General features: G+C 40.4%; 1 protein-coding gene across 3 annotated transcripts in view; it reads left to right on the forward strand.

Annotated features, from left to right (window-relative positions):
* pcgf5a (polycomb group ring finger 5a) overlaps positions 1–16,377 on the forward strand; it is a 67,522-nt gene that overhangs the window by 25,236 nt on the left and 25,909 nt on the right. The window contains exon 9 of one of the 3 annotated variants that reach the window (XM_081722010.1): positions 13,536–13,686. The exons of the other annotated variants lie outside the window; for them this stretch is intronic. Within the exon in view, the coding sequence (XP_081578136.1) occupies positions 13,536–13,628 (93 nt within the window). The 3' untranslated portion in view covers positions 13,629–13,686. Of the gene's footprint in view, positions 1–13,535; positions 13,687–16,377 lie in introns of those variants that run through there. 3 annotated transcript variants of the gene reach the window in all.

A 16,377-nucleotide genomic window follows, 5' to 3' on the forward strand; every position in this document is an offset into this window, starting at 1 on the left:
GTACCACACTTCAATTTCTGTGTGTGTGTGTGTGTGTGTGTGTGTGTGTGTACTTTGTTGCCTAAGTCTCACCCTCACCCTATTAGCCTGTTCCTCTTATGTTTGTTTATTCTTGGTTCTAGTCGGTATTGTTAGTCTATGTTTGTTAATAAACACATTACGTGATTCTATCCCATCCATCCCTTGTATTATGGCTTCCCAGAGTAGTTCAGTTTCATATAAATGCGCCGGCACTTCGCAAGTGTGTTCGTTCAGCAGCCCCCCCATCCTGCATTACATGTAGAAACCTGCTGAACTGGAGACGCCCATTATAAATGTATCCATCTACTGAGTTAATCATGCCCATGGGTCACTGGGGTTGTGAAGATCTGTGGGTGGATGTGTTCATCATGCCCATGGGTCACTGGGGTTGTGAAGATCTGTGGGTGGATGTGTTCATCATGCCCATGCGTCACTGGGGTTGTGAAGATCTGTGGGTGGATGTGTTCATCATGCCCATGGGTCACTGGGGTTGTGAAGATCTGTGGGTGGATGTGTTCATCATGCCCATGGGTCACTGGGGTTGTAAATGTGCGTTTATGGGCATGAGTATATGGGTGTGTACGTGTGTGGGGGGGGGCACAGGGGGGATATGTTTGTTTGTGTGTGGATTAAGTGAATCGTGCAAGTGTTGTTAAGGGTAAGTCTTTAGAGAATTTGGGATACTAATCCCAAATGATTTGTCCATCTCAGTTTTAATAAAGCAGTACACATTAGCACCACTGATACTTTAAAAGAATCCTCTAGGCCTAGACTTCTCCTCCTATGCATGAGGTGGGGAAGATGTACAGCAGGGCCATACACATTTTTCTATGAAAGTTGGTAAAAAGGAGGCTGAGGTGCAGGTTTCACACATTTCAGGTTTTTGAAAGACCAGCAAAGCAGCTAATTAGGTAACTTGTCTAAAAAAAGACTTTTTATTGTTAGTGAACATGAACACATGAACCGTTATGATGCTGTCTGCTTGCTGCCCTAGTTGACTAGCTAAATGTATTGATATAACGTCAGCCCTCTTCACTGTGAAACAAGCCTGGTACTTGGTAATCTTATAAAAGTATACAGCTTAGTACAATGATTAATAACTCTTCTTCTGCTGCTCCCATTCCTCCTCAGAGGAATCCATGATGTCATCTTAAGGGCTGACTTGGTGTTATTACTGTCATTCCCTTAATTTGTTTGAGCAGTGTACATCAATGTGGCTAGCTTAGAGCTGATTAGGTTTAAACAGTGGAAAACAATAAAATAATGCACCAGTGTTCAGCATTTACATGAAATAAAACACCTAACATTGTCATAATATTCGATTGAAATATCAACGTAAACATCCAAAAAAAAAAAAATTTGTTTAGTGCAAGGGCGCATGTGTTACGATGGAAAAATTAGCTCGTTCTTCGCTCCTCCCCTTGAACTTTAATTGGCCACTTGAGGGACGCAGCTGCTTCATACTTCCAGGTTGTCAGTGGAAGTGGACAAAGGTTATGTCAGATGAGGTGGGTCTTTGTTACTGTTGACTATCATCAGCAGCTACTAATGGGCTTTGACTTCATTACTGTTAGGTACCATCAGCAGCATAGCGGCAGAGGCGAGCTGGCCAGAGCCTTTAAAAAACAGCAAAATGATTGCTCACAAGAGCATTACGCATCTAACAAATATGTTAGGGAATATGCAGTTCTATATTATGCTAGCTAGCTACTGTTTACAATTCTAGCTAGCTACCTGTTCCTGTTCTCATTACTTTTCTTAAGTCTTACCTTTTCTAATTTTGGCTCTCCTTTTGTCTTTTAGTCTCCTCTGGTGCAACCTTTGGTTGGTGATACCCACTAAAGGTAGTCAGAGCATTCAAATGGTAGAGACATAGCTAGCATGTAATGTGAGAATGTGAAAGTCTGCTCAGAGCATAAATGGAATTAACCCCCTTTGTCGTGTGGCTCCCGATGTGCAAAAATAAAACAAAAAAGAAACCAGGAACCAAGGAACAGACTAAACAGGAACAAGCACAGAGACAGCAACCAGGCTGAGACAAGGAGCAGGAAATGGCTCTGGGGCAGAAGCTAGGTGGTGAGCAGACACAGGAGCAGAGGGCAGAGACAGGAGAATAAGCAGGATGAAGAACTGGAACAGGAGGAGGACACAGGAGCTGCAACTGGGGCAAGGCGAGAAGCAGGAGAAGGAGCACACTGGGAGACGCATGGAGCAGGGCAAGGCACGGAGCAGGAGTCGGGATGAGATGTGGAGCTGGCACTGGAGATGATGTGAAGCAGGGAGTCCACAGGCCAGGGGTGAAGCAAGGAGGATAGGAGATGGGACTGGTGGAGGAGAGGACAGGACAGCATAGACAGGAACAGGAATGGGATGAGGCATGGAGCTGGCACTGGAACGGAGGTGGGGGCAGTAATGGAGCAGACACTGGATCAGAACATTTTAGATGAGACCTGGATGAAAGATAGGAAGACAAGACATAACATAGAAAGAGCAGCTCCTGCACCGTCCCTAAGCCCCATAGTCCTCCCCACATGTCCTGTGAGGTAGGCCTGATGGGCCTTGAGAGCTTGATGCAGGAGGCCTACCAACCGGAGACCAGGATCATGGGCTGAGGAGCAGGAACAAATTGGATGTTCGACAAGGAGACAGAGGAACCAACATCACAGGGGCAGACTCAGGCTGGTACTTAGCCTTGGTACTTACAGTCTCAGGCTGGGTAGAGATCATTCACTGTGGATCTACCCTGTACATCTCTAATAGGGCAGCAGCATCTGCAGTAATATAGCTTTCTCCCAACCCAGAAGTGTCCCATTCGTACAACCAATCCAGTGTTAGCCAGCCAATGTGCTGCCAGCCTCCTGGGATGTTTGTCCTCTGTAGTGTGAGCTGGTAATGCAAGGTAGTCAGAAGCATCCTTAACAATGCTGGAAAGGCCCCTCCGCTGCATCCTGATGGTGGTCAGTTATAATGTGTGAAGGCATGTGTGAAGGCACAGAACAAGGCAGAGAGATGGATGCAAATGCAGGAGGAATTTTAATGTAGTGCCAAGACCAACAAAAGACAAAAAAATATAACAAAAGCAAAAATCAGAACCAGGAAAAAGGTATCAAACCATACAGAATGCAGGTAGGCAAATGAACAAACAGCCAAAGAAACACTTGGCTGAAATACACAACATAACTAGGACACAGGTAAAAAAGACACAGGTGAAATGAATCTGGTTGTAATAGTGCTAAACTCACAGGCATGATTATTATTTAATTTCAATAATAGTTATTATATTATATTCTCTTTCACAAGCTGAAGAAGCTTTATTAAAGGATTTGTTTGCTCATAAAAACATATCACAAATGATCGACTTTCTGAGAATTTTGGTATTCTTATTTTTCTTATGGTTTTACTGCTGTACTCTTCTCTTGTTCTGCAGGTCATATGTGTAATAGGGCCATTTGTTTTCCCCAGAGTTTGTATTGATTTATGTAGCTATAGTTGCATCACTGCAAGTCACCTGGTGTTTGTTTATGTATTTTTGTATGTGACAATGTATGTCAGTATGCTCACATTACAGTAACATGTGAGTGCATGTAGAGAGTGGTGTGGATTTCATATGGGGCCTGAAACACATTTGCAAGTGTAGCATGTGTTACAGTCAATTCCATTGTTTTCAGGAAAATAAGTGAATCCAAATGCAATGTGTGTCCTAACCATTTGGTATTTCTGTGACCAGCCCTCCCTTACTCTGAAATCTGTCACTGTAGTTGTAGAAAATCATGCAGTTTTCAGTTGATGCCATGTTAGCAACCTTCATCCTCACCGCTCTAGCAGTGTTTGTTATAGTACACATGTTGCTTTGGTAAGAAGAGTAAAGATCACTTCTATTTTTACACACACATTTTACACACTGTGCTCCCACAGAACTGTTCTAGCCTAATGAAATATACTCACATTCCCAACTCTCAAGTTCCCAAGTTTCCAACTCCATTACACCTATCTAAATTTAATCCTGAATGCAGCATTGCTGGGGTTGCTGGTTTTGTTATTGTTTCATTGGAGAGCTATTAAAACGGACTAAACACAAATTGGAAGGAGTTATCTGGAATTAATGATCTGGAATCATTAGCTTCTGGAATTAGCATATTTTGAAGCTGTGGTCTGTGTAACTACAGACAGCTCCGATTAGGCCAGGCAGGAAGGGGGGAGAGAGTTTAATTTCCAGACTGGACTCCAATCCATATATGGTTGTCCCCCTGAAACCCAATCTGCCAATGGTCACGTGACCATGGCTTGCTGGCCAGAGTTAGTGATTAGGCGTGCAGGTGGCACTGGGAAGTGACATGTCCCAATGACCCTGGAGATCCCTGACCCATGACAGGGGAGACTGTAGAGAGACCTTGAACTTGAGGAATGTTTGTTTTCTCCATTCTCATTTTTACTTCATGCTGGGGCTTGCGTTGGGTCAGGTGTGTAGGGTCAGGTGTTTAGGGACAGGTGTATAGGGTGAAGTGTGTTGGGGCAGATATATTGAGACAGATATCTAGGGAAATGTGTATTAGAACAGATGTGTAGAGTGAATTGTGTTGGGACAGGTGTGTTGAGACTGGTGTGAAGGGACAGGCTTGCAGGGACAGGTGAATTAGGACAGGTTTGTAGGGTCAGGTGTGTTGAGACAGATATATTGGGACAGGTGTGTTGGGACTTGCACACATGTGCAGTGTCGATTGATACTCCAGAACTGAGACAGGGAAACACTAAACTATTTATAAAGATGTGCCATCAAATGTCACAAGTATCAGGGTATACTTCTCTTAGAGGAAGTGATGCAGGGTTCAGAATGAATTGGTCTATATTGTGCACATTTAGGTGCTACATAATAAACATTCTAGACAAACATGGCATCCAGCTCTTAAACCAAGCAGCCCTTTAAATAGGAGCAGGACCATCACTGACTATTCCATGTCCCACCTGCCTGGAGATCAGTTGACCCTTGTGGAATACCACACGTGTACTGCTCTACGGCAAAGAATTCACACCCAGCTAAATATGTAGACCTGAGTTTGACCGATAGATCATGTATCCATTTTCATCCTTGGTCCTTTTTCATCTTTGGTCTTTGGCTTGCTTGGAATAATTTACAATCGTTAATGAGCCTTTATCAAAATTGTTCACAGTTGGCACCATAGCGCTCTATGTGGACCAAACCATAGCCAAGATTTTGTGCAGAAACACAAATAGGTCAAATATAGGTCAGAGAACAGAAAAATTCCAGGATTTAGTACTGTCTCAACTACCCGAAAAAACAACAACAACAACAACAACAACAAAACTGTATTTATAGATTTCAGTGTGCAAATGCTTGAATACACCATTTAAAAATTCCTTTTGAAACATACGATGAAACCAACCAAAGAAACTAAGCACCAGTCTGTCCAAGCAAGCAGTCTGTGTCTGAAATGGATGAGGCTAGTTTCAATTTTTCAGACAAAAGACAGCAACAGGAGGGGACTGTAATAGTGAAAAGAGCCACAGTGGGAGTTCCAGGAAAGAGGGGTGTTAGTGTGCTTGCAGTAGTTTTAACCCCTGCATTGCTGCATGAATCGGTTTAACAAAGAACACCTAAATCTGTTCCTGGATGACCTCTGTGGAGGTCTGGTACCTAGGAAGGACAGGGGCCAGGTGCAGACACATATGAAAACTATTGTTTCCTTGTGCGACAGTGTGGAATTTCACCTTTCCTCTGCAGTCATACAATGGCTTAGAGCCCACCTACAGATGGTCCCTTAACCCCCCATGATGGTGGAAGGTCTATGATCACAGTTCATATGATTAGATGTCCCTCCTGGAGGATGGATGCTGTGTGTTTGACTATATCACCTGAACATAGCCAGTGTCAGATCAGGCATGGCAAAGGATTCTCTCCACAGTTTTTAGCCAGAGAGGACATTAGTGTGATGGTACAGTTTTTCTCTATTGCTTAAACACATTTCAGGATCAGTATCTCTGTTTTAACAAGCCTCAACACGTTTCGCAAAACCATACACACATTTTGCAAGCAAAATGAAACACTGACTTCAAAACCATGAACTTTATGCTGAAAATGATCCCTCGCTTATCATAAGAATTTTTGTAACAAGCCTTTTTTTTTACAAGGCACCATAAATGATCATAATCACATTATCATAATAACAATATACAGCAATCTGTCATCTCTGCAGCATTAGAGGCAACTACTTATCATGGGCCCACAGAGCTCTGTGCTAACAGTCACTATGAACTGGACCTGTTTTGCTTATTTTTAAATTTAGAACTCAATTCGATCAGATAGATCTTTTTCCTGCAAGGTTATAGTGTTCATGTAGATGTCCACGTGGACCTGTTTGTAAATAAAGTATCTTTGGCCACCCAGCCATGTAATCTTTGCTGACCAAAGTTCAGTGCAATTTATCAGACCAACTTCTAAAAGGATGTCAGATAGTGCAGAAGGGCACTAGATACCCATACTGGAAGAGTGAGTTACAGTGACCAAAAGGTTCTTTTGATAATGGATTAAAAATATCCTTAGAGCAGTTTTAGTAAGGTTAAGCTTTGAAAAGATTTCTATAAATGAGTATATACTATGAGCTCTTGTGTTACATTTTTGTTTGTTGTTCTATATACCAGAAATTCCCAGATCCAAAATTAACCGCTTAGAAATGAAAACTCATTTTACACATATTTATTGCATTTTTTTTGTTTGTTTTGGTTTGTGTGGAATATACTGGAAATGTGTTCTTATGTAGTTTGTACTCTTGCACAAGACTCATATCCTATGGCTATAGCCTCCAACTATAGTCTATAACTATAGCCCGTGATTATAGCCTATGACTATAGGGTATGCTATTTTTATTTTGTAGTGTTTTGTAGTCAATATAAGGATTAAAAAAATGACAGGTGCAATAATCAAGCCATCATTGAGAAAAGGTTTTTTAAAAATTAACTAAAGGACCAGTTTGTCACAAAGGGCAAAGCCACTAAGGTTTGTAACATCTTGAGAAGTTTAGTAATAAAAACTCTTGCAGCCCAGTGGTTGCCAGTTCTGGTCCCTGAGGGCTTGACTCCAACACAGTATGGGGATCTCTCTGTTTTAACCTGATAATGAAATGATACGCTGGATCAGTCTGTGGTAGGCTCAGGCTCTGCAGCATCAGACTCACCTCAACCTGGTGGAAACCACTGGATGCTTCCACCTCCAAATGACTGACCTCATTATGGAGGGTAAAAGCAGTACACTGAAGTACCCATGGAATGTAGAGCGACAAAGGGAATTAGCAATACTGGCAAACGGCAAGACTTCCCAGTATCTGATACACTGGGGTTCCTTACATGGCTCTCTGGCAGAAATGGTTATAATGCAAGTGTTCATCATTCAAGGAGAGTGATAAAACGAGTAATGTGTGGGCAGGTACAAAAGAGGTGATAGACAGATGGCTAGACAGACAGACAGACAGACAGACAGACAGACAGACAGACAGACAAATAGATAGATAGATAGATAGATAGATAGATAGATAGATAGATAGATAGATAGATAGATAGATAGATAGATAGATAGATAGATAGATAGATAGATAGATAGATAGATAGAGTACTTTACTGATGGGAAATTGTTTTATCATAAAAGCATACGAGGGACCTCAGAGGACATTAGAAGCACCAAATACTACAAAGGCATACATAAATTATAATAATTCTGATTAGACTTGATAAAATAAAAACAAATTGTAAAAATGTCAAAGTTAATTATTTTATAAAATGTGGCATGCATAAGTCCAATGTATTGTCTATGATCACTGTTTTCACATGCTAAAAATAATTTTTAACGTGCCAGTTGCACTACCTTCTATTTGGTATTAATAATTTAAGTATATTTGGAAAATGTATATTTTAGGAAGAATATAATACTATACATTTAAGGCTTGTGGAGGGTTTCTCCCTCACTGACAAGCTATACATCACAGAGGTAACAGTGCTATGTGAACCCAGTCACCTCCCCTCTATGGGGAGTGTGTGGTCTGTGTGTGTGTGTGTGTGTGTGTGTGTGTGTGTGTGTGTGTGTGTGTGTGTGTGTGAAAGATTAAGAGAGTCAGTTTGAGAGAGGGTTGTTGAGTTCATCTGCAGCTTTGTAAATCTAAATGGCTTTCTGAGCCCTGTAGGATCTTTAGGTTTTGCAGCTGTTTCAACATCCCTGACGCAAATCTTTTTACAACCCCGAAGTTTAAGTAAAACAGCTAGTATTACTTATGATGCTAAATAAGAAAGAATGAGCAAAATTGGACTTCAATTGACATTAAACAGAAAAAGATTAATTGGAAAGAACATAATTATAATGGCAGAGTTTGCTTATGTTGCTTATGTATCTTGCACAGGAACAAACATCAACAAATGCTTTAGTGAACCAGTCATCTCATATGCATCCAATTCCACACAACAGCTCTTGTACTTGATATGTGGAATTCTGGCTCCCTGGCAGTGTTCACCTATTAAACTAGTGAACAGCATGTCTGTACTGAGTGAAGTAGAAATGCACAGGGAGTGTTTTGCCTCAGCTCAGTTATGTCTACTGCCTGTTCAAACAGCTGAAGCATACATGAGGATACACCTACCTACACACACACACACACACACACACACACACACACACACACACACACACACACACACACACACACACACACTCGTGTTTGTAAAGACACTGTGTCTGAGAGCAGGAAGGGACAAGGCCCACTCTATGCACTTTACACTGCCAGACTTATGCCATGGAGCAAGAAATTGCAGGATGGCAAGGTATCATGGACAGTCTAGCTCCTCCTCACTCAATGCAGGGCCACACATATCACAAGCCTTTGTGATATGACAGGCAATCTCACTGCAGGGCCCACTGCAAAAATAATGCCTTTCAGAGAATAAAACCAAGATATTTAAGAATTACAAAAATGTTTCACTGAATTTACATTTATATTTACATTACATTTGCGGCATTTAGCAGACACTCTTATCTAGAGGGACTTACAAAGGTGCTTTGTCAGTTACTCATAGAATATCCTAGTACAGTACAGTAGGTTAGAGTCCAACATGAACATGAACTAGAATACTGTAGAATACAGGTATCAATGCTGATATCTAGAAGTACAAAATACATAAGGTCTATCTTAAACAATGATAAGTGCAATAAACAATAAGTGCTAGAGTTTGTTAAAAAACTTGTGGATTTTTGTTAAAAAACTTGTGTTTGTGGATTGCAAGGGAACCTACTGTCTGGACAGCAGCGGGAGATCATTCCACCACCTTGGAGCCAGGACAGAAAATAGTCTCGCTGTTTGTCGTTCATGAGTCATGAAGCAAGATATTTCAAGCCGAGCTGTACTTGAGGCTTTGATCATTGACCTCATGTATGAAGGGCCTGGTCCATTTTTGGCTTTGTTGGCAAGCATCAAGGTACTGGGAACCAATGAAGGGAGCGCAGCAGTGGAGTAACATGTGTAAACTTCAGAAGATTGAACACCAGTCATTCTGCTGCATTCTGGACAAGTTGTAGAGGTTTGATGGCTCTTAGAGGAAGACCAGCAAGTAGCGAGTTGAGACAAGAGACTGCACAAGCACCTGGGTAGCTTCCTGTGAGAGAAAGGGCCGAATCCTTCGTATGTCACAAAGGAGAAATCTGCAAGACCAGGTTAGATTAGAAACATGAGTTGAGAATGACAACTGGCCGTCCAAAGTTACGCCCAGGCTATGGTCAGCTTCAGATGGTGATACCAGGGAGTTCTCGAAGGAAACTATGAGGTCATGGTAAGGGTTGGGAGTGCCTGGGATGAACAGAAGCTCTGTTTTACTGCAGTTGAGCTTCAAGTGGTGGGGTTCAAGTTGAGCTTCCATGACGCGATGTCAGTCAAGCATGCCAAGATACGTCTCGAGACCAGCATGTCAGAGGGTGGAAAAGAAAGAAATAATTGAGTTTCATCGGCATAGCAGTGGTAGGAGAAACCATGAGAAGATATTACATCACCAAGAGAACGAGTATACAAAGAGAAGAGAAGGGGCCCCAATACTGAGCCTTGTGGAACACCAGTGGAGAGTCTACACGGTTTGGATGTGGATCCTCTCCATGTCACCTGATAGGACCCTCATGCCAGATAGGACTGAAACCATCTCCAAACAGAACTAGTCACACCAAGCCTGGAGTGAAGAGAAAGAAGAATATTGTGGTTCACTCTGTTAAAGGCTGCTGAAAAATCTAAAAGAATCAAAACAGATGACTGTTTGGCAGCTTTAGCAGCATGAAGTTTTTCCGTCACTGCTATGAGGGCCGTTTCTGTAGAATGTGCCGGTTTGTAACCAGACTGATTGGGATCATGCAGCTGGTTCTGGGTGAGGAAAAGAGACAATTGATTATAAACTGCTCATTCAAGGGCATTTGAGAGGAAAGCGAGAAGTTATACCGGTCTGTAGCTGGTAACGTTGGAGCTGTCAAGCGTGACCTTCTTGAGGATTGGTACCACCGTGGCAGTTTTGAATGCAGTTGGCATGTTGTTGATGATGACAGACATGAAAGGAAGCAGAGCTCTTGCGATTGTCTGGAACAGAGTGGAAGGAATTGGATCCAGCGGACATGTAGTCAGACTGCTGGAAGTCAGGAGTTGAAGAATTTCATCTGAGGAGAGAGGAGAAAAAGAAGTCAGAGAGTTGGATGTTGGGGAATGCACATTGGAGGAGTGGGAACAGTGGAAAAGGACTGGTGGATTTCTGCAACCTTCTCCTCAAAGAAGGTGATAAAATCATCTGGAGTAAGATATGAGGAAGGAGGGGGAGGATTCAGGAGAGAAGAAAAAATAGTGAAGAGCTTGCATGGATCGGATGCTGATAATTCAACATTTCCTCTGTAGTAGGATGACTTTATGGATGTTACTTCCAGTGAGAACTTGGAAAGGAGAGACTGGTATGAGCTGAGTTCTGAATGCGATGTCCGATATTGTAGTGGTGCGGGTTGCCCGCTTTGCGAGTCAGAGGAGAATGGTTGAGGGTGAGGTTGAATGCTGTTAACAGCAGAAGGATGCAGGAGGAATGCAGCTTGCCTGATGGAAGGTTGAAGTCTCCAAGCAGAATGAGTAGATTTCCTTCAATGGGGAATTGACTCAGGAGGATGTCGAGGATATCATGTAAATAAACATAGAATTAAGAATGGTAGCATATGCTAAACAAGACTGTACAGAAAAATAGAAATGTTAGAGAAACACATGAGAAAAATAATTTGATATTTTACCTGAAAATTATATGTACACTGAATGGCCACTTTATTAGAGAGACCTGCCTTTTCACAATTCAGTAAAAAACAGAAAATTAGACATGTGACCCTGGAATACAGCATAAAATCTGGTGAGCAAGTTTTCTGTGGGTCAGTTTCAGTGTAAATCCACATTAAAATGGGAACATCAAGTGACTCAATAGAGTGACTTCAAATGTGGCGCGGTCATCCGCATTAGACTGGGGCCAGTATAGCGAAAATTGCCAACCTTGTGGGATGTTCTTTTGCTATGAAACCTGCACTTATTAAATGATTTATATATATATATATATATATAATTTAATATTGTGAAATTGTTACAATCGCTTTTGCATCATCTGACCCAGATACTGTAGTGATTCTCTGTTTCCTGTAATGCTGTGTTTACTTCTGACTTCCCTTCAAGGTAAAGAGTATATTCACCATGGGGTGATCAGATGTGTGTGTGCGTGTTTGCATTATCCTATTGCATTATTTTAGAGTTTTTAGGCAAACCATACAATTTCATTAGTTCATTCAAAAGCCATTATCTTAAGCAAAATGTTGATCTTTCCCCTACAGCAAGAGTGATGTTTTATATTGAAAATATTTAATGAGGTTGAGCACATTTATGCTTAGAATTGAATTATTTTGATATGAATATAAGGGGTCGCAATTTCTGATATATAGTCAAGGTAAACAGAAAATTTGTTTAAACATATGGGAATTTGGAAGTATAGCGAAAATTGCCAACCCTGTGGGATGTTCTTGTACAGCGGTGCCAAGAGTTTACTGAGAATGGTGTGATATAACTTGACATAAACAACTTGACGTAAACAAATTGTTGGTTAAAGGAGGGTCAGAGGAGGATGTCAAAAATTGTTTTGATGAACAGGTGGTGCACAGTCAAGCAAATTGCAGCTGAGTACATCACTGGTGTTCCAACTAATGTGTCCAAATGCATAATTCATCGTTCCTTGGCATGGAAGGGCTATTAACAACAGACAACCAGTTCAATTTCCTCCGCTGTCTAACACAAACAAAAGGCAAGACTCCAGTGGCCAAAACAGAAGAAAAATTGGATCACTGATCAGTGGAAAAACATTGCTTGGTTAGATTTCTTTTGTACCATAATGGGAAGGTCAGAATTTGGCACAAGCAACATGACTCAATGAGCCCTTCCTGTCAGATGGCAACAGTTCAGACTAGTGGAGGAGGAGTAGTGGTATGGGGAAGGTTTTCCTGTCAGATGGCAACAGTTCAGACTGGTGGAGGAGGAGTAGTGGTATGGGGAAGGTTTTCTTTGCACATTGTGGGTCCTCTGATACCTGTGGATTTGGACTGTAGGGCTTACCTAAGCATTGTGGCTGGCCAAGTTCATCACTTCATGGCAGCTGATTCCCCTATATATATATATATATATATATATATATATATATATATATATATATATATATATATATATATATATATATATATATAAACCCTGTTACTTATATATGTAAGTAATTAGCCACCGGCAATGGTCACTGGGTTCATTTAAATGTGGAGTAGTTAATTTTGTAGAAACTAGCAAGTATAAGCACGTTTTTGAAAATATCCACCCCAAAAAATCCCACGTCCTACCTTCAGCCCTCCATTCAAAGCTACTCTGGCCACCAAAAAATTTTAATTCAGAGACACTCTGGACTTCATCATAAAATATTTTCCTACTGGCCTTGTATTTATGGTGACAGTGTCTCTGGTGCTCACACCACATGCACCAAGATGTCTTCTTTCTTGGTCCCATCGCAACACAGCCCATCAAGAACCTTCAACTTTTATCAACCTTCTTTTTATGTGTTAAGGTATTGTATTTTTGGGTTACTAGGGAAATTATTTTGAAAAAAATGTATTTAATTTTGCAGTGCACTTTTCTTAACAATATATTTTCAGTGAATTTCAATGATTTGGGATTTTTTTTCCTAGGAAAACATTATTTGTTAATGCGATAAAAACAATTGCCTGAATAAGAATTTCACAGTTTTCATAACAAGATTTTCTTACTATATTGAAGATAATCAATAGTGGTTGAACAAATGTAAGGTGGATAAACAAACTAACCTTAATAAGTTGCCTTAATATTGCCTTATGTTGCCTTAATATTTTATGTTTTCTCAGCAATTAATTTTCTACAGTGTACATCACATCAAATTTATTTATATAATGCTTTTTACAACAGATGTCACAAAGCAGCTTTACAAATGTCCGAGTCCAAGCCTCCAGTGAGCAAACCAAGGGTGACAGTGTCAAGGAAAAACTCCCTAGAACATGAGGAAGAAACCTTGAGAGGAACCAAGACTCAAAGGGGGGATCCATCCTCCTCTGTTTACCACAATAAATAAATAAAATTAAATTAAAATACAGTAATAATAATAAAATTAAAAAAGCAATTAATGTCTAGTCCCATTTTCTTGAAGTCCTAGTCTGGTCCCGATGGTGTGCATGTGTCCGGAAGCCATCCCGCATGAGAACGTCCATCAAGGCCAATGGAGAAGTAGTGAGCTGGGGTGGAGGCTACAGCAGGGGACATCTGGGTTAGGTGTACTTTGGCAGAAAGAGAGAATAGATTATTAGGCATGTTCAGGTACAAGGGTGTGTAAATATAAATATAATGTGCAAAGATGAACTCCAGCAGATCTAGCTATGGCAGCATAGCTAAAAGGATAGAGCCAGAAGGAACCACAGGCATGAGCGCACCCTGGAACATCAGCACTCCACTGCTCTCAGTCGGCAAACTTGAGTGTCAAAAGAGAGGTGCAGTGGCAGCTTCATAACATCCCAGTTTACCAAACTCTCAACATGCATGGACCTCCATATCTACACCTTTACCTAAGATGGGAAGTAGTTAATAACATGCCTTACTGTACAGATAGGTTTTCAGCCTAGCCTTTAATATTGAGACTGTGTCTGAGTCTTGAACATTTACAGGAAGGTTATTCCATGGTGTGGGAGCTTTATAGGCATGCACCTTTTGATCTAAGCAGGCATGGTGGGTCGTAATGCACTAGGGGTCCTCTACGGTAAGATGGGGCAAGACCATTCAGTGCTTTGTAGGTCATTAGAAGTATTTTATAATCAATACGAAATTTTACTGCGAACCAAAGTAAAGTAGCTAAAATAGGAGTGATGTGATCAAATTTTCTAGTTCTAGTAAGAACTCTGGCTACTGAATTTTGAACTAGCTGGAGCTTGTTTAGGCACTTAATGGCACAGCCATATAGTAAGGCATTACAATAGTCCAATCTTGAAGTGATAAATGCATGGACTAACTTTTCTGCATCATGTAAGGAGAGTGTGTTCCTAATCTTTGCAATGTTCCTGAGGTGGAGAAAGGTGGTCCTAGAAATATTATTTACATGAGCTTTGAATGAGGGACTGGAACCCATAATTACTCCAGGATCTTTAACTGTTAGAGAAGATGTGATTGGAAGACCATTGAGGTTCATTGAATAATTATAGAGCGAGGACCTATCTGTTTCTTGGCCTAATAGAAGCACCTCTGTTGTGTCAGGATTAGGTGAGGGAACGTTCCTCAGTATCCATTGTCTGACATCATTTATGCATTCCTCATTAATACTAAGATGATGTATGTCCTCTGGTTTGTCTGAGGCATATATCTGAGTATCATCAGTTTAGCAGTGGAAACTAGCACAGTGTTTGCGTATAATATCACCTAGAGGTAGCATATATAAAAAAGAAAGCAAAGGCTCTAGAAAAGATCCTTGTGGGACACCACAGCTAATTTTCTTGTATGCTGAGAAGTCTCCATTTAACAAACTGGTATTTACCAGTTAGATAAAATTTAATCCAGAAAAGGGATATTCCCCTAATCCCAACAAATTTGTTGTCTAGCTAATAAAATGTTGTGATGTATAGTATCAAATGCTGCACTCAGTTCAAGCAATATAAGCAAAGAGATAAAACCCTGGTCAGAAGCCCACAACTGGTCATTCACTACTTTAATTGGTGCTGTCTCTGTACTATGGTGAGGTTTAAACCCTGCCTGGAGGACTTCATGTATCTGGTTTTGATTCAGGTATGATCTTAACTACTGAACTACAGCTTTTTCTAGGATCTTGGAAATAATGGAAGGTTTGAGATTGGCCTGTAATTTGACACCTGACATGGGTCAAGATTAGATTTTTTGATAAGTGGTCTGATTACTGCTAATATGAATGATTTACGTGCATAGCCAATGTTCAAGGAGGGGTTTATTAAATTTAGTAAAAGTTCAATTACTTCAGGTAGGATTTCCTTAAAAAGGTCTGTGGGCAGTGAATCTAGTAAGCAAGTGAAGGATTTTGAGTGTGAGATCAGAGATGTAAATTCTGGCTCTTGGATATGTGTAAAGGATTCTAGAGTCATTTTTGGCTTGGTTGTTGTGATCTCTATGTAGCTGCCCAATGTCAAGTTAATACTTCTAATGTTACCTTTAATGTGCTTCATTTCCTAATAAAAGAAATGAATGACCTCATTACTACTGTGTGATGTAATCTGAGGATTGGTGTCAGTTTTATTCCTAGTTAGATGTGCAATTGAACTAAATAGAAATCTAGGATTATTTAAAAAATTTTCTGTTAGGGTCAAGAGATAACAGACATTAATTTCCATTTACAAATAAGTTTATCTTTTTATGAAATACAGTGAATATATTATGGGACTATTGCATTTGCTATGAAACCTGCACTTATTAAACGATTTATATATATATATATATATATATATATATATATATATATATATATAATTTAATATTGTGAAATTGTTACAGTCGCTTTTGCATCATCTGACCCAGATACTGTAGTGATTCTCTGTTTCCTGTAATGCTGTGTTTACTTCTGACTTCCCTCCAAGGTAAAGAGTATATTCACCATGGGGTGATCAGATGTGTGTGTGTGTGTGTTTGCATTATCCTATTGCATTATTTTAGAGTTTTTAGGCAAACCATACAATTTCATTAGTTCATTCAAAAGCCATTATCTTAAGCAAAATGTTGATCTTTCCCCTACAGCAAGAGTGAT

Source organism: Electrophorus electricus, chromosome 10, assembly GCF_041902795.1.
Source record: "Electrophorus electricus isolate QZ-2024a chromosome 10, ASM4190279v1, whole genome shotgun sequence".
Taxonomy (NCBI): Eukaryota; Metazoa; Chordata; class Actinopteri; order Gymnotiformes; family Gymnotidae; genus Electrophorus; species Electrophorus electricus.